Below are 19,952 nucleotides of genomic sequence, written 5' to 3' on the forward strand. Positions count from 1 at the left end.
GGAAACACCACAGCGCATTTTGAATGAAATCAATGATGGAGACTTCGCCATCAGTGTGGACTTAAAACAACGGTGCATGCCTTCATGCCCCTATTCACAAGGCTTCGAGGATGTTCCTGCGATTCGCTTACAACATCGTATACCGATTCGGGTCACCGCTCCGGTGGCCTAGCGGTTAGAGCGTCCGACTCGGATCCGGGAGGTCGTGGGTTCGATCCCCGACCGAGTCATATCAAAGACTTACAAGAATGGTACCAACAGCTGCCTCGCTTGGCGCTCAGCATTAAGAGGTTAGTGTTAGGACTGGTCGGCCTGGTGTCAGGATAATGTGACTGGGTGGGACATCATGCTACATGTCTTTGGCATGATGCATCAGTGCTAGACATCACTATAAACTGCCACACTGCAGACATCGTAGCGATATGAATGAACAATTGTTAAATTCAACGTTAAGAATCCAAATCACACACAATTCGGGTCACTGCCATTGGGACTCGATATCAGCCCTTGGGTCTTCACGCGTCTGACGAATCGAGTAATGGTGCATGTCAGGGCCATTTTTACATCGGCAACATCAATTAACCTGAACAACATCCTGTAGAAATAAGAGCGAGTTAGCTCTTACATAACACGATAATCATTGTTACAAACCTGGGCTTCTCGTCAACAAGGAAAAATCCGAACTAAAACCATCTCAACAATTGGTTCACCTGTGTATGAAGTTCAATACACATGCAACATATTGAAACAATCCTGACTACCTGTCATCTTTTATTCTTATAAAGTGTATTTGCACGTATCATTATTGTTTGAGATAATTTATAATCTCCTTTTATTGTTAACATTCCCTTCATGTTGGAAAGTTGTACCTCTGTTTCCAATGCAAATAATAGTAACTGTAGCAACAGTTTTTGATAAATGACCATTGCACAAAGGAAAAGTAATTTGATACAATATGTAAATCATATAAAAATGATTTGTTTAAATATTTATCATCTGGGTAAAGATTTTTGAAGCCCAGTGTGTACATAATAGGATTGTAATCTGTTATCACCTACCTTCTATTCTGAGAGAAGTAGGCAATTTTCTCCATTTTTCTCCAGGATTAGGCTAATACTAGTGTAAGTTCATAAGTTTTCGTCACCAGTGTGATGAAACTGTTCATCATCAATGTTTAATTTTTGTATAATTTATTGTGAAATAAGTGCTAATTATTTTCGTTTGCAATTAGGTGCCATTTTTACTACTTTGTGTATTGGGCGCTCGGCTTCCCACTAGGTGGCGCTCATGTTAATCTTTTCGAATTCTTCCATATTTAGTCATATTCATGAAAACTGTCATGAATTTCCCGAGTGTGTTCCCAAAACCTATAAATAGGGGTGAGATCCGCCGTTTTGGCAATTGTGGTTCTACTGGATTCCAGTAAAGGTCTCAAGACCAAGCAAAAGTCTAGTCATCTGAGCAGATAATTTCAAGCATTAATAGCAATGTACACTAATTACTACCGACACATTAAATTTAGTACTCATTATGACTATTATGCTTCTCTGAAATTATTCTAAGGTTTATTTCCTCGTCATATCAGATTAAAGTTCCAGTAGAGGGATTTAGCTGACGACACTCACTGTGCCATCAATACAGCCTTCTACTATCCATTGGAAATTTAGTATTGGCATTATCGAATTTCCTACTCAGTTTCATGTATCATTTTGAAATCACAAATTTACACCCATTTTGTAGTGGTTGTGTCATTTAAATGTCGAAATAATATACTCGACACAACGACACACTTTGTTGCTACAAAACGATACAGTGTCCCATTCAACTCAAGCGACACTATTGACATCCGGTTCCAGACTGCGTCGCTCAAAACGACAAACTGTGTCGCAGCCAACCCACGCGACACACTATTGACATTCGGTTCCAGACTATGTCGCTCAAAACGACAAATTGTCGCAGCCAACCCACGCGACAGTATTAACACCCGATTCCAGACTGTGCCTCTACCATATTCACCATTAGACTATAAAACACAAACCCGGGTCTGGTTCCGAACCTTGATTGGATGCACAAAATCATTACCACTTCGGTACGTCATATGAGCAAATTTTGAGAACTATTAACTTATTTTTTGTGTAAGATTAGTTTGAGAATTTGGATTATCTGAGTTAGATTATGTGAGTTAGGACAAATTTAACATTTATGCTGATTTTCACATGGAATTTACCACTGCAACTATTGTTATTTCAACACGCTTTATCGGGGCCCCGAGTGGCCGAGTGGTCTAAAGCGCTCACCGTTACGGATCACTGCCATCTCAACTGTCTGCGTGGTTTCGAGTCTCGGATTCGGCCAATGTGGGTATGTGAGAAAGCTTGCCAGTTGCTTCTCGAGGGTCGATGGTTCTTTCCGGGGGTTTCCCGGTTTCTTCCTCTACCATTAATACTGGCCGCCATGTATAGCCTATCGTGTGCTGAAAAATGGCGTTAAACCCTACAACAACAACAACAACAACAACAACATGCTTTATCAAACACCTGTTCTGCGTATTTGCAAATATTATATTTCACCACTTTGAGCACAAAATTTTGTGAGAAACACATACAAGCCTGGAAATTGTATAATAAACTGTGCTGTCTATTGATATTTGTTTTGTGCTTTGTCATCTAAAGAGCGACTTTTGTGGTGAACACCACTATTCTTGACACTACAATACACTGGAGAGATCTAGTAAATGAAAATGGCGTGAGCTGTCCATCTATTCCGTTTACTTTGACCTTGACCCTTGACACGTTACAATATTTCGTCTCCCTCAGGATCGGACATTGAAATCGGAACCATGGTAGCACCTTACTTTCGAGGAAAATTCTATCCGTACGGGAATTCCTTCACCTACTAGGCTCAAAGCGCCTTCCTATGCGCCCATTGCAAATGATTTTTTTGCCCGAATGGAGTCATAAGTTTGCCCACTGGACCATCCTCTCGCTATCTGCAGATAATTGAGGTACCGTCTTTGAGACTTGGTGCTACATGACAGCTACAAGTAGAACCGCCCGGGATTAGTCTGTACCGATGAAAGTATGGAAGACTGGGAATCCACATACTACCATCCTTTCGGGAATCCAGCGGTGCACGCTCTCTCCAGGAACGTCATCTTCATATTAATACATTCTTGCGTTATGAACCCAGCGATATTTTTTCAGAGGTTACTGTGAAGTTCATAGTGAGGAAATTATACGGATCCTTGATGAAATCGGCGAACATTTTACGAAACTCGCCCGAACGAATGGTTGGTGGCACATCTTGTTCAATAAATGTTTACAAGGATTTGTTTCAAGGCAACAAAATATCAACATTTTACAGTTGTCCCGGATCACTTAAGGCACGTGTCCGTATCGTTGTGCAACACATCACGCCTGCGTATTTGCTTTGACCTCATCTTTATGTTCAAGCATCACATCGTCGTATACGACAAAAGATTCCTCACTCGGATCAAAGTCGTCAATGGTAGGAGCTTCCTCGACTGTGGAAAAGAAATCAGTGGTAGATGCTTTACTTTGCGACGTCTGCAACGCTAGTGAAGTCTGCAGCCCAAATGTAAAATCCTAGTAATCATAGCATGGGTGATCGTGCGCTGACGGTGTAGTCATGTACAATCTATCCCTCGTTAACAATCCCAAACTGATATTCAACAATTGGGGTATGCCTGAGCAGACCGTCCAATGATTAGCGGACGAATTGAGTTGGAAATGTTTCATCTTGTTTGGGTATTTGTTTGCCTGCGCAGAAAGTCAACGACTTTAAACCATGGCTTTTCCTCTTTCGTGATGCCATGTTAAATGTCTCCTGTTTTAATAGTCGTGCCTTCATATTGTTTAATGCGCACGAACACTCGTACTACAAATCCAACTAGAGTTAAAATACGTAATGGCAGAACCGCAATCACTGGAACTTAGGTTTGTTTTGTAGCAAAGCAGCTCGCAGTTCACGTTTTTGGGAGCTCTCAGGTCGATCGACTGTAGACGCAAACTCATCTCGCAAGCATTGCCTTAAAAAAACGTCGCCAGCGCTGATGTCGCCGCTACGTTATTGAAGCTACCCGGTGCACCATGGAGGTAATATTCAGGTGAAAAGCACATTTCTTGGATACAACTAGTGTGCGCCTGGTACACGACTGAATATGCAATTTATTTTAAAAACCATCCAAAGGCTCGGATAAGCATCTATAAATCGTGCCGATGCCGCATATTACTGACGTGATTTTACTTGTAGGCATCAATGATATTCGTTCTCGTCAACATGCCGATATGACTTTAACGCCATTAGTCAAACACTCGGAGAAAGAATTGCCAGTGGATCATCTAAGGAGGTATGAAGGTTAAGATTATACGGGGAGGTAAAATATATTGATATAATAAAAAGCATGGATAAGAAACTGGCCCCAAGATACTACATCTCATCCACTTATTGGAAAGATTGAATCGGGCTTTGAAAATTCAGCAAGCGCAGTAAAGGCTACTCGCGCGGTAGCAAAAGGATTTTTTGGTCTAAACAAGCGTTATGATAAATTTACCTACCCGCAACTAAACACTCAAAACGAAGTTTATCAAACTGATCGTCTGTTTCATCCGCACGATCGGGTATGTGGACTTGAATGCAAGTACGAGTTAACCATTGTATATGTCGCCGACCGGTACACTGAAGCAAAGCCTTTTACTTCCCAAGATTGCTTAAGTGTCGCAGATGAGCTTAAATGTATTTATGGACGTTCACCGTTAACATGTCCATGGTTGTTGGAGGTGGACACGGGCAAAGAATTTCTTGGAACCGTTGTTGCGTTGTTAACGGAGCACAATGTGCGGGTTCTTTGGCATGTTAACATACATAGCGACCATGCCAGTGTGGAATGATTTAACCGCACACTTGTGGAATGTTATTCGGACATCGGTACGAGTAAGTCTTGCTTTTAAGTCGCAAAGAACGCATCGATAAATACTTTTGCCGTGTCCTTACTACGTTTTACCATCGCATCTAAATAATATAACAAATATCAATAACATTTTAAAAGCATTTTTAATTCACAAGGCACAGAATCTGCAATCGCTTCAATCCTGGATATTATTTCATCTACTTTTATATCTTTTTGATTCAGTGTAAACGTTGCCGGTGTTTCTACAATCATAGGTTCTTTGTGTTCTGTTAGCGAATTTTCCCCGGTTTGCACGATAATATTCGCGAATAAATCGGCATGGAAGGCTGTTGTGATTACGCAACTTGACTCCGTTACCGCATTTAAGGCATGGTCAAGCACCTAGACCAACACCTAACGCGAGCAAATGCGAATTATAGTATTCGTAATAGCATGGTCTGCCGCAGAGTTCATATTTCCAATGCAAATACTTTTTTGATGGCATCATACTGGCATCGAAATTTTGTGTATATTTACACTTTGTATTCCCTAGTAGAGAAAAAATGATGCATGTTTTCTGTTGATGGTGTGCAGGACTTCAGGCTTATATGCTTCTCATCTAATATGCAGGGCTGTAGAAATACTCTAGTGGATAATATTTGATTCGTATGTCAGTATCCCTGTGACAACATAGTTGACAAGTCCGCCCAGGTCCCATAGATCGGACAGAATAAAAAATGATTCGCAACTGAGTACTCGTACTCACTTAGCGACATGTTATCTTGGTTACTCATTCTTTAGATTTACACAGGTCGACAAACTTCTGTCTCGTACCAGGTGTAGGTGGGTCTCTGGTGACGCAAGTATGTCACCCCATCCCATCTAATGCAAGCTAGATAGGGATTTGTGCAGGGATGAGTCAGTTGATTTCCATGTTCCATATCCGAATCCCCTGATCACATCAATACGCTTATTTTATATGCCATTTTCAGTCGCTATACTTGACACGTTAGCTGTATTTCATGGCGACGTTGGACTAGATTATTTGCATATGCATGTTTGCCCGTGTTGAACATATTGCTAGAAAAGATGTCCATTAATCTAATCGAGATCATATATTTTTTTCTTTTGCATTAAAGAATAAAGCAATGTACAAGCGTAAGAGAGGATCATCTTCTGACAGTACATCATGAGATGGGACATGTAATTTATTACCTGGCATATAAACATTTACCTGTTCTGTACAGGTCAGGTGCAAACCCAGGTAAGCATATTGCAATTATTGTGTTTGTGTGTGCGTGTGTGTTATTTGGATTTTTAACGTAGTTTTAACAACTTTTTAATCATATCGCTAGGATTTCTGCAGTGTGACAGTTTATGGTGATGTCTAGCATTGAGGCATAATACCACAGACATTTAGCATGAAGTCCCACCCAGTCACATTATCTTGACACCAGGCCGACCAGTCCTAACACTAACCTCTTAATGCTGACCGCCAGCAAGGCAGCTGCTAGTACCATTTGTACAAGTCTTTGGTATGACTAGGCCGGGGTTCTCGGACGCTCTAACCACTTAGGCCACCAGTTATTTTGTAAATGTTTTGTCGCAAATATCCAGTTGCTCATCCGCTCATCCGCACAATCGCATATTAAAATATTTTCATTACAACGGCTCCAGTTAAACCAGACACTGCGGCTTATTGAACGTGCATGAAGCAAATATTAAATAGTGTCCCAAAAATGGTGAATTTGGCAATTAAGTGTATCGTCGTGAGACAATAACCTGCGACTTTTTGCAGCTTGACCAGAGTAATTTGTTAGTTTTAACGTTCATTTTAATACTCGTCAAGGCAAAATCCATCTATAAAACCATGCACACAACAAAAAACAAAAAAAAACGATCGTTATTTGTGTGTCTGACCAGGATTAAGAATATTAAATGACTGGATCAGGACTATTTTCGGAGGTGGTCTGATGAGAAAAGCATTTTACTTTATCTGTTGGTTGTTCAAGAAACTTGTTATGTTCGTGTAAAGTTATTGTTCCGAGCAATGTAAACCTTGTTTAAAGTCGGCTTGATACAAAGCCGATTACTGACACATGGAGCCACCTAATTTAGCTTCAGGGTATGTAATAAACCAAGATTTCAAATAGGGTGTTTCATCTTTGTTCCTACAACGCCGTTTTCATCTGCATACAAGACTGTTTCTGCTTGACAAATAATGTCAAAACTGACACTTGCTCAAGGTAAAAAAGTATCTTTTCCTATTTGGAGTTAATCAGCTGGAGACATGGACTGTGTATTTTGCTTACCACTAATGATTTTGATTCATCCAGGAATCCTACTTGCGATTAACTACACATAAAACAGTTGTACATAAACTAGTTTTCCAAAACTCCGGTTAAGTCTTCCTCTTTGATTGGTCTTGAAATACAGGTTAGGTATGACTCGTGTGAATTAGCATCACTGTTTTGATTGGTGATAATAAAACGGTGAAACAGAACAAATGCGGATCATAATATTTTATTTTAAAATGCGGCTTAAGTCTTTTTCATGCAAGCAAAGATAAAGGATGACAAATGATGGCGACAATCTTGTTTCAGTTTATGGTGGGCGGCCCACCGTGCCAGCCATTTCCATATGTCGTACTGAGAGTAATCATTAGCTGTACTTGACTTGGAACAATGATTTCTCTCAACCACGCACAATGACGACAAGACCTTTACTCAATGTTAAGCTTGTTCCTGGCCTGATCACCCCAAAACATGACACAGAGCGTCGAGACACACAACAAGTCAAACTGCCCGGTCATTGTCATAACACAATAAATATGTAATTAGTCGCAATATCTAGTGCATGTTGATGGTCTGTTCATTCCATCAGACGTTGTTCGCAAAACAATAATGATGTAACTGTTCAGTATCATTGAAATGACGGATCTAACCTCTTTCTGATCACTCGTTATGCTGTTTGTGATTCATAGCAACCTTTGTTCTGAGGCATCAAAATAATTTGGTCCGTTAGATTGTATAATTTGTTAGCTGTTACTATCAACATAATCTTGTTGCAATTGAGCATTTTCAAAAGTGCCATGTTCCCTGCTACGTCTCCTCCACTGCTACGCGAAGTCTACGTGTGACTGAGTTCAGAATATAATATTTCTGAGACAAATGTATCATCAATGTGAACATTGAGAACAAACACTCTCCAGTCAACCTGGAACTCGCGAACCTTTAGCTACCGCAGCATTGGCGGAATTGCCCATGTTGCTTCTGTACTGTGCATTCCATCTTTGGATTCATTTCTATTTCGGATTCTTGTTTTATCTGTTAAAATCAGTCTGCAGATGTGTTTAATTTTGTGTTTAAATAGTTTGAGAGGAGACAGTTGTTAGGATTATTCATTGAAATTAAAAAGTGCTCATTGGATTAGAACATATTCTGAGACTATTGTGAATTATTCCCACGAGTTCCTGAAACTGCCATTGTGATACGTACATTCGAGGATTCATTGGGACCATTCGATATATTGGACTTGAATAGAACATTTTAGGATTAGTTTGGATTCGCTTCGTAACAGTGCAAATTCAATTTACATCTTCATCTCATAACTTGGAAATTTAATTATTTGTTAGGTTTTGTAGAACTTGTTGGTTTTGCTTCTTTCTGTTATTTTATGACCATAGATTCGTAACAATTGTCCAGACTCCTGACTTTGGTTTGCACTGCATCGCTTTATCAATGATTGCCGAATTTCAAAAGAATTTAGCATGTGACTTTTTATTTATGAGATATTAAATTAGTTCGAATCTCACTATATTTATAGGAATTATGCCCCATAAATACCCATCCTCCCGTTTGTTTTTGCGCCACAATTTTACCAATGCTTCCTAACTTTATTTCTGAACATGTAGTTTTATTTTTGTAAGGCTTTCCGAGAAAACTTTAGTCACCGGCGTCTTTTGCAATCTACTCAACACCAAAAGCTCTAGTTTAAATTAATTTTACCCGTAAATGTATGATGAAGACTGGTGATCTTTTGTGCATATCTGTAATCTATTTTAATAAAGAAAGTAAATGCACCGGAGATAGATGAATCGATGACTATTATAAAAATCAGTGAAAATGGATTCTTGGAAGATGAGGGTGAATTTACACGTGTGTGTGTGTGTGTGTGTGTGTGTGTGTGTGTACGTACGTACGTACGTACAAATGTGTGTATGCATGGTTCAGTCGAGAGACAGATGAAGAGAAGCAGTGACCAGACTCATGCTACTATTGTAGGATTCCATGAGGGAGTAGCAGATATCGTCACACTGTCCTTCCAAACACCTGAACACCTGAATAAAATCGGACTCATGGATGAAGTACCGGCTCCGAACGGTAAGCATTCAATAAAAGAACATTTTTGAGCTTCCTGCTTATTTCTGGGACATGAACATTGTGTTCGCCGTTCATGCCTAACATTTTTAGCTTTTCTTTATTGAAAAAAGAAAGAAATCAAATCAAATGTGTGCATTCGCTCATTAGTGACAGCCTTGCAATTAAACTGAAACCGTTCGTCCCGGTGACTTCTGTCGGCCTCTTTCATTCGGAATATTTTCTGTGGATAATTTCATTCGGCATCTTTCTCTAACAAACAGATCGTCATTCCAAGCGTATTTAGTGGGTTTCTTTCTTCCCGAATACTTGAAAGGACCATGATGTCATACGGACGATAAACCGACGTGCCTACCATAATTTAAGAGGAACATCAGCATCAATCAATAATAAGATCACTGTTATCAGTTCGCAAGGCTGTATAATAGGCCGCTATCAATTTAAAATTGTCTCTCGATTTCTTTTTCAGTTACGTCATTCTCACAAATGACGTCAATAGGGGATTTCATATGGGTAATGACTTAATTTATGAAACACGTTGAATTCTGTCCAGCTTTTATGACCCTTGGCTAGCAAAAGCTGGACATTATTCAACGAGTTTCATGCATTTCATAAAGTTTCATAAGGCATGTGGTTAAAAGTTGCTGTTTTTGTCTTGTGGTATTAGCCACTTTTCATGTCATGTTATACATGACATAACAAACCCCTGTGGGGGTAAATTATCCATATTGAAAAAGACGAGACCAATTTCCCCCAATTCCTTTCGCGAGTCGATTTGAATAATGACAACCCAGATGTGTTCACTGAAAACATACTTCCGGAAGGCGGGGTTAAAACCAGTTTTCCCACGATTGCAGCCAATCAGTAAAGAGAATACTGCGCACAAATTTGATAGGCTTATTTTGACCATCGGAATCATAACAAGTGACAGCTTAACGTGTGTTAATATCAGAAATATGAACTGCACATCCTATAGGAAAACTAGACCTAATATGTGATACTTCCTATTACGTTTAGTTCGTAAAATACACACCCACCCACCCCTCCCGAACTGCAGGGTAAATGGTTCAAAAAGTGTGTACTTTCTTCAAAGATGACGATTGATAGTTATCTGGAGTCTTACGTCACCGGAAGTGTAACGCACTAATAAGAAAATAACGTGATCTTTTCAGGCAAATATGGTTCGATATTTTTGTACACTTCGATCAAGAAGTATACTATTTTAGTATGTTAATGCATCTGTTCGTAAACGATGATGGGGTTCAGAAAACCAAGCACTGTCAATTTGTACCACCATAAATACTCGGAACAAGTGTATATTTGTTTATTTTCATAGTTCACTTTTTATCCTTCTCTCTCTCTCTCTCTCTCTCTCTCTCTCGCAGAAAGCTTCTCCTATACTCCGTAAAAGCGTTAAACTGTCGAATTGGTTTTAGTTATCTGTGAGATATAATGTATGATTGTATACGTTTTATTTTGTACGTCTTGTTACAGAACTAAACTAACTATAGGATCCTTATCTTCAATATTACAGTATTTATTCTACAGACACTGAAGGAGATATCAACTTTTTATTACGGATGGCCCTGGAGAAAGTAGCATTTCTACCTTTTGGATACCTCATCGACCAATGGAGATGGAGTGTATTTCGCGGTGAAACAACACCGGACAGATATAACGAAAAATGGTGGGATCTAAGGTGGGTTAAATACGGTATTAATTGTTGTTCAGAAAACTGCTTATACTGTTCATCTTAGATTGTGATCACTTGTTGTTAAAGAAGTGTGTGTGTGTGTGTGTGTGATTTGGATTTTTAACGTAACTTTAACAATTTTTCAGTCATATCGCTAAGATGTCTGCAGTGTGATGTCTAGCACTGGGGCATCATGCCGCAGATATGTAACATGATGACCCACCCAGTCACATTATCCTGACACCAGGCCGACCAGTCCTAACACTAACCTCTTAATGCTGAGCGCCAAGCGAGGCAGCTGTTTGTTTCATTTTTGTAAGTCTTTGGTACGACTCGGCTGAGGTTAAAACCCGCGACCTCAGGCATCCGAGGCGGACGCTCTAACCACTAGGCCACCGGAGCGGTATAGGAGGAAGGAAAACACTAACGTCCAGCTATATGGTGGGATCTGAGATGGGTTAAATACGATATTAATTTATTTTCAGAGAACTGGTTATACTGTACATCTTAAATAGTGATCACTTGTTGTTAAAGAAATCGTCATATGCTATAGTACAAGTCACACGGGACATCAAGGCATTCAGCACCGACTATTTGTCATTTTTTAGAGTTTGATTTTACATACCGTTACGGGCAAATAGTCCAATCATTTAGATTTGTATATATCCATCTCCCTTTGGAAGGTCGTTATTTAGACGCCCCGATAGATGCATACGGCAAAATTAATGTTAAAGTAGGTAGAAGGCTTTGGACGAAATGAACTTAAAGATGTTATCCAGTACAATCCGTATTGAATGTCACGCGAAGTGATGTCACAATGAAAGTTACACATATTGATCAACAAATTCGCACTACCATCGATTGTGACGCTTCCACTCGACACAATCTTATTTTGACCCAAGTTTAGTACGTGACCACCATTGTAAAAGTACACAGCGATAGATAACTTTGGTCTGGAAGTTTCTTGGTGACAGTCAAGGTGCAGATCATTCAATAATTAGGATTGAATACTTTGGTTAAAGAAAATTAATGTTAGATTTTAAAAGAACAATTTATATTTAATTTAAAAAGAGTACATGCACATACATGACCAATGTAACTTGTGCTATAGCTGTTTCCCACAACATGCAAACGATAAACTGTGTTAAGAACTGAAAATATACATTGTTTTAAACTGAACAAAAGTTGTCAAGATTTAACTTGTTCCACTACGTCATCACCTGCTTTGGTGTATGGGACATTACCTTAACATTATTTTCTATCCTGATCTTTACACATGTTCCCTTTCTTAGATGCAAACACAAATACACCTGTAAACTGAGTTATACTCACAAATAATTTTCATAAAGAACCACTTGCTTGCAAATCCCAAGGTGTTTTCAAGTGCCTGTTTATTTTATTTGAAAGTTTAAAAAAAATGTACCAAAGGTTGACAGTAGGGTCCACTTTCTCTTAAACATTACTTCCGTTATCTACTTTAGAGATATGTTTTCCAGCCTTTTCTATGATGAACCAAATTTTTTATAATAGGTGAGATTTGGGACTTTTTATCCAAGTTAAAGTAGGAAATTAATAAGATCATACATGTTATTTCCTATAAAGACGTCTTTTCATGTCATTTTCAAATGTTGATTGCGAATTTGGATCCATTCCACAAATAATTTCTAAAAGTATTCAATAACTGAACAGTCATAGAATAAGTGCTCAGGTTTGTCTATACATGTATTCCCTCTTTACAGGAAGTGAACTTATCATTATCACTCTTCTTTCTCAAAAACTGGTTTGTGGCAATATTTCTATGTGAACTCTAATATTAAAGCATATCAGTTCCGTGTCTTTTGAGCAATGTTTAGCCAAACTAAAGTTGTCCATTCATTTGCGCCAACTGGACACCCTAGAAGCCTCGACCAAATTTAATGCTTATAATATGGCTTCTGTCTTGGTCCTTTTCCGATCTTTATAAATAAATTTATTCTTTACTTTTACTGTAAGGAGCGAAGTTTTGTCCAAAACTACACGAAAACTATCCATCATTTTATATTTTCACGCAGCATAAATAGCATCAAGCCCAAATATAGTTTTAACTGATTTAGAGATTGTGTGTGTGATTTGGATTTTTAACGTAGTTTTAAGACAAATTTCAGTCATATCGCCACTATGTCTGCAGTGTGGCACTGGGACATCATGCCGCAGACATGTAGCATGATGTCCCACCCAGGCACATTATCCTGACACCAGGTCGACCAGTCCTAACACTAACCTCTTAATGCTGAGCGCCAAGCGAGGCAGCTGTAAGTACCATTCTTGTAAGTCTTTGGTATGACTCGGTCTGGGATCGAACCCATGACCTCCCAAATCATGGGCTGGCGCTCTAACCACTAGGCCACCGGAGCGGTTGATTTAGAGAGTATTTTCAATTTGGTTTTTCCTAATTTTAATAAGTGTACTTCCAGATTTTCCAAACATTTGTTCAGAAACCAGTTTGTGCCACAAACCATCTTCATTTAGTAAAAGGCGCCTAATCCAGGAAAGTTTTGACACCACAAATGATTACAAGTGAATGGAATTTAATCCCCTTTCCTTAAAGGAAACTAAAAGAGCGTCTCTTTTTGCCCCCTGTTCTTAAACCCCAAATGAACCTGAAAAACGTTATCAGTTCATTTCCTCTCAAAACTTCAAACACTGTTTTTCTTTTAATGTTATGAAATAAAGTTGTGCTACCTAGATTTTTGAAGTATTTTTTCTGCAAAACGTGTAATTGAAAATGGTGGAAATGTATAAATCCGTTAAACAAGAGGGTAACGTCTTCTTGACGTTATATAACTTGGTATATGTTACTTAAAGCTATTATTTTAAATAGGACTTGGTCGTTTTAATCTTCGTCAAAATTATACCAACAAGAGATATATAACATGTGTACTATTTCTGTCTTTTACGCTCGTATAAACTACAATACTGCAAAAACATAACATTTTATGTCCTGCAAGGATATGGTTTACTACGGTTCTAAATACCATATTGTTTACTCTTTTTGTCCTGTTTAAAACCATGATGTTATCAAACGCTTTAAAATATTAGGCAAATTTTAGTTCATCAGTTAAACGCGCGAGAAATGATTTTAAGAACGGAGACAATTAAACAGTATTTGTTAGTATTCGAAGTTCGCATGATAACTTGTTACAATCAATACAATAATAATTTTTTCCTCAGTTATATAGCTTCATATTTTAAAGTCACAATTATTTGTTGCTAAAAATCAAGGAAGTGTTTCCATAAAAACCTTTAGGGAGGAATCTGGAGATGTAAAAAACGGTTTAAGAACTATGGTCTTCAATTTTAGCCGTTGGAAGTCATATTAGACTGATATAGTCTCGCGTATCCAGTCTATAATCGGCAATTACATGATTTCCGTACGATATGGCGTTTCATTGGACGGTATAACACCACGTGGTATGTGTTAGTGTTTTCTTCTAGTACGGTCATGACATCACCTGTTATTAACGTTTTCAGTTGTACAGTTGTAAAGAAAAATAAATTGCAATTTTGATTCTAAATCTTACGATAAAATTATTATCCCATACGTTAAGTTTGAATATATAGCTTTATGAACCAGTATGTAATATTTACTTTCACATACTTAGCAATGATCAATAATAACATATTGCAGGTGTGACTTTCAAGGAATCTACCCTCCAGTTGAAAGAACGAGTGATGATTTTGATCCTGGGGCAAAGTACCATATTCCAACAGGCATACCTTTCATCAGGTGTGTATATATCTATGAAACTAGATTTCACTTCGAAAGAGCATTAGGGCCGAATGTGTGGACCTTTTTAGTCTCGAAATTAGTTATTATTCAAAAAGTGTTTTACTTATCTCAAACGTTTTTGAAAGCTCGAAATACTCCGAATTTTATGAGTCGAGTCGAAATATTGATTTGTTTCTATATAGATATTCACGTGACTTGAATGCTATTGCACAAAACATTATTGATATCATGGACAGACTCGCAAAGAAAATCATACATACACAAATATCGAGGACCATATTTTCTCTTTTTAAATATAGGAAGCTGTTTTTGGTTTATGAAATCTAAGCTGTTTATAAACTTCAACACTGTAGGCAACTCGGGGTCGCATATTCGCGATTCTTTGAAGAGCATCACGTTTCACTTTGGTCTGTAGTTTTCCCTTCTGGCGGCACTGGTTGTGGTTGTGTGCTATTACAACTCCGACCAAAGCGTAACCGGTCATTACACTCCCTTTTACGGAAGTAATATGGCTGACACAGGAGACGGCGACGTAATTAAATCATAGTTTATGTACTGAAGCAAAATGGCATATGACAAAGAGGCGCCATCACCATTTCTGCTATACCCTTTCGCCATTAAAGATCATACTCTTGGTATATCGATTCTGGATCAGAACAAATGGGTATTGGGTTTTAGCGGTGGTGATGATTGCTGATATGAATGACGTTTTTAACACATTGTTTGTTATATCGAGCCAACAAGTGAAAAGAAACACTTGGACTACAGTGCAAGAAACACCCCCAATAATTCTAGTGCGAGTTCTTTTTCGATCCTGACCATGGGCAACAGATAATATAATCTTGCGATATAAATTGCATATACATAAGCACCAATGAAAGACCGTATGCATCCCTTGCAGGTATTTTGTGAGTTATGTTGCCCAGTTCCAATGGCACAAAGCTTTGTGTCAGGTGGGAAATATTCCTGGGCCCCTCCACCGATGTGACATCTATAACAATACCGCTGCGGGAGCCAGACTGAAGTGAGTATTGCTCTCTAATTTAAACACTCTATCATACATTTTGTACTGTAACTGTTTGAAGCCATATCAACTATTTCATCGTTTGATTACATTCATTGACGCATTTTTGTTAATTTTTATTTTGTTAAGTTTTCAACATGTAATTGTAATTGGGTATAACTCTCTATTTGGGCAAGAGCACGATCTACTACTACTACTACTACTTATTATTATTATTATTATTATTATTATTCTCGACCATGTAGTTGTTCTATGTCAACGTGATGCGTTCTTCAAGAAATGTCGTAGCCCAACAATCCTTGTATCAGACTAGGGGCGAGTGTATAAATCACCGTCTTCAAATTTTGACATTTTAAATGACATGAATAACTGAATAATTAGACACTTCGATTAATATTATGACCAAACGTTATCTTCTCCCGCTGATGTGCTTCAAAGGTCACGGGTCATCATATGTAGAATGGTCTCCATTTAAAACTGATTGTGAAGATTACAGATTACATGTCAAAACACGCATGATCTGATTTGTATAGTTTTATATTCATTTTATAAAACTGTTTAATGTGAAACGAAACCGAAATCTTGAAAATGTTGTGCATTTAGTTTTCGGATTCATCAGAATAAACAGCTCATTAAAGGTCAATTTTTACCCTAAATTTTCTCGGATATATTGCAATGGGACATAACTTGTACGTCTCTCCTCGAAGACCGTGTAGATTCGGTGCTGAAGTAATCAATTAAAAACGTTTTCTTATTCAGAGAGATGCTTAAAATGGGAGCGTCACGGCCTTGGGGTGAGGCCATGTTGAAAATTACAAATGGAACCGACGGTGAGACTAACAAGCTTAGCACCGCTCCACTTCTGGAATATTTTGATCCACTGATTAAGTGGCTACAGAAAAACAACGAAGAAAATAAGGAGACATTGGGATGGAATAAGAAACGTTGTCCTAACGTTTCATCTGCAGCTGTCCTCTCGAAAGGTTCCATCAGTAAATATATGGGGTGTAACATTGGAGCAATTTTGGCCTTGTGGAGCCTTGTTATTAGTATGTAAACAATTAGGAAATCTGAGATTTTCAGGCAGTTCAATGCTAGTTCCATGAAAATTAGTTTTGAGAATTGGTGAGTATTATTCTCTGAACATATGATGGCTTTAGGTTTCATAGTTATATGGGCAGAAAACTTTAACCAACGTTTTAAAGAAATTCATTATTAGGAGACAGATCTTTGACACAATATTTTCTCCTTGTGTACATTGTTCATTTTCAGGAAAATAACGGGTGTTATGATGAACGTTAGAAATTTATCAAATATTGCTTTGCTGTATTGCAAATTTTTGGATGATGTCTGTTTGAAAGAAATTGAAAACATAATCACTTTGAAGACATATCATCATTTCTTTGAATTTTGGCAAAAAGAAACAACTTTGTAATCACTTATCGATCTATAATATAATAAATAAGTCCAATCCAGGTAATAAGACCATCCATAACTAGCCTTTCAATGAAATTCATCCGGAAATTAGTGACGACTAAATTTTCAAAAGTGGATTTTCCCTTCATATGCAATTGACAAATAAGAATCACGTTCACTAAGGGCTAAAGTAAGAAATTACCATTGTAAATTGTATTTTCATCTATGTGATGTTCATTTTCTCTCATTATGTAGTCACTAATAGAAGCATGTAAGGCACACATTGTAAATAAGTGCACATTTTTAATAATTAGCTTTTAGTATTTTAGCTTACTTTTTAAACTTTTTACTCTAATCCTTTTAATATTCAATGTATTAACCATTATTTTCTTTAAGTAATATATGGAAATGGACGTGTGATGTTTTAAATGTGTTCTTTTTTCTTATCTATGATTGATAAATCATTTCATGTAATCAATTTATGTTCATACACGGTGTTGTGGAAAATTATAATCTTAGATAATACCTCCCTAATGCTTTGTTTTTAATTCCTTATAGCCGATACAAAAGGGTTATCCCTAACTAGCTGGTGCTTATCTGCTACACTGATAACACATTACTATCGATTCGGAGTAAGCATGACATTGTCATCCTACTCCTTCGATTACCTTTGTTTCTTTTCTTTCGCCGCATTCTGCTGCTGCTCATCATTATCCAAAATAGCTCCTACGACACATGAAATATCAACCTTCTCCACAAGGAAAAGACGGGATAAAAATTCCAAGGAAGAGAAGAATGATAGCCTTCGATTTCCTTGCATTGTTCTCCCAGTGTCACAAGCAATTTATACGAATTGGAGATTTTTTTTTATTAAAGATCTTGTCAGGTGTAAACATGCTTGAATTGTTCCGAGAGTTAAATGCCAAGTATGAATCATTCATATTAAACTTAAAATCCAGATGAAATGGAATGGAATAAACAGATCGATCAGGTCTAAAATAGACATAATACAAGATGCCCATAAATGTAACAGGAGAAGCGTACAGGTCTATAAATAAGACGAAAAAGTAGATATTCCAAGTTATATTGTATCCAATTTACGCATTGTATTGAATGTTCCGCATCCTCTAGTTTGATGCCTTGCTCAGATCACAGCAAAGTTTTCTTAGTCCCGTTTCACAAAGACGAGAGGCGGAAGCGTTCTTGGACAACTCCTGCATTACCCGAAGGGTATCCCTCAACGTTTTATGCTGGTCCGATTGCGATGCCGCACTTTCAGGTGCTACGTACCAAATAAATGCATTTTTGTTTAAAGGAAGATTATTTTTATTCTTGCTGCTGGAAAGTTATGGACTCGCAACTGGAATACAGGGCACAGTCATCAAGTAAGTTTGTATTTTCCATGCTTCTTAGAGTATTATTCAGTTCAAACAAGTGTTTTTCTTGGATTTTTATTGTATATTTTCCTTGCCAGTTTGTATGAAAGCTCAGGCAACATAGTCGAGCAATTCCTAAAGAAAATCGGATTCTCTTTAAAATGAATGTTGACAATCTTTGGGAGTCTTATGATATTAAATACATCAGAAAATCTAAAGATATTTCCATAAAACAAGAAATCATTCGTCAGTGTATATCAAGTATAATCGAGTTAAATGAAACTTAATTAACACGATAAATCTGCACAGACAAAGGTAATACCAAATACGGTCCCATTTTAACAAAACATTGGGAATGTATGCCTTGCACACGTTGTTAACACTTTCCTTTTATTTGACTGCTTATGTGCTTGTGAATTATTCAGCAGGTTGAAAATGTTGATGATTGTCTTTAGAATCGTTATTAATGAACGTAAAGCTTACAATCTTACTCAAGTTGATCGGTTCATTTAACTGATACCTTATCTAATCTACTTAGAGCTTCCAAAGCCTAACCGAACACACTTCACGACTGGGCGAAAGGACACGGTTACGTATGATACATTATTTAATGAAAGTCGAGACTGAAAAAAGCCTGATTCCTGCAGACCTTTATCGATGTGGGTCGTCAAATTTCTGGATTCTTTAACTTGTATATAGGGATGAATTTGTCCTCCGCATACATTTGTACACGGACACAATTATCTTCCTCTGTATGGGACTTGTTTGGTCACGAGTTTTCCAAGACAACGACAAATATGACACAAGTGCTCCAGTATACATTTGCACTTCACGTAATGACGTAAGTTTTCGTTATCAAAATTGTATATGCAGTACTGTTTTGGGGGAAAGTATGACAATAAAGTGCAATGTCCATACTTGAATATCGACATGACATTATACGTGCACAAGCAAACATAAACAGAACAATGATTTGACTAATTCAACCACCTGAGCAGCTATTTAGACGTTTAATTAGCAGACAGAATTAAAGGTCCAAGAAGATTTATAACTGTTTCATCGAATTAAATCAAATTGTTATTATGGTCTTATCAATGAACATAGTGTTATATGTAATCAAGCTTCGGTGAAGTTGAACAAAGAGTGTATTCAACTGTAAAACTATTCATGATTATTTATCACCTATAACCTTGTAATATTTGGGCCGATAGTGAGTCGACGATCTAGCGTCTAATTTTATCTCTACGATTAGCCAGATTTGGAGGTATTTGGTCATCTTAGTTATATCATGTCTCACAGAATAAGGCAAGAAATAACTTGGTTTCGCCTTAGAACAATTTGATCATTGTCGTCGTACATGCGTACAACGTTACTTAGGGTGAATAG

General features: G+C 37.7%; 1 protein-coding gene across 1 annotated transcript in view; it reads left to right on the top strand.

The window, feature by feature from the left end:
- The window catches only part of LOC149791573 (angiotensin-converting enzyme-like), a 40,242-nt gene extending 21,678 nt beyond the window's left edge, over nt 1–18,564 (top strand). Inside the window, exons 7-12 of the mRNA XM_089969219.1 lie at nt 6,049–6,173; nt 9,193–9,291; nt 10,837–10,987; nt 14,649–14,747; nt 15,652–15,774; nt 16,534–18,564. Coding sequence (XP_089825345.1) covers nt 6,049–6,173; nt 9,193–9,291; nt 10,837–10,987; nt 14,649–14,747; nt 15,652–15,774; nt 16,534–16,831 — 895 coding nt within the window. The 3' untranslated portion in view covers nt 16,832–18,564. The remainder of the gene's footprint in view (nt 1–6,048; nt 6,174–9,192; nt 9,292–10,836; nt 10,988–14,648; nt 14,748–15,651; nt 15,775–16,533) is intronic.
- The last annotated feature ends 1,388 nt before the right edge of the window (nt 18,565–19,952 follow it).

Source organism: Sinohyriopsis cumingii, chromosome 9 (genome assembly GCF_028554795.1).
Source record: "Sinohyriopsis cumingii isolate HCF-2022 chromosome 9, ASM2855479v2, whole genome shotgun sequence".
Lineage (NCBI taxonomy): Eukaryota > Metazoa > Mollusca > Bivalvia > Unionida > Unionidae > Sinohyriopsis > Sinohyriopsis cumingii.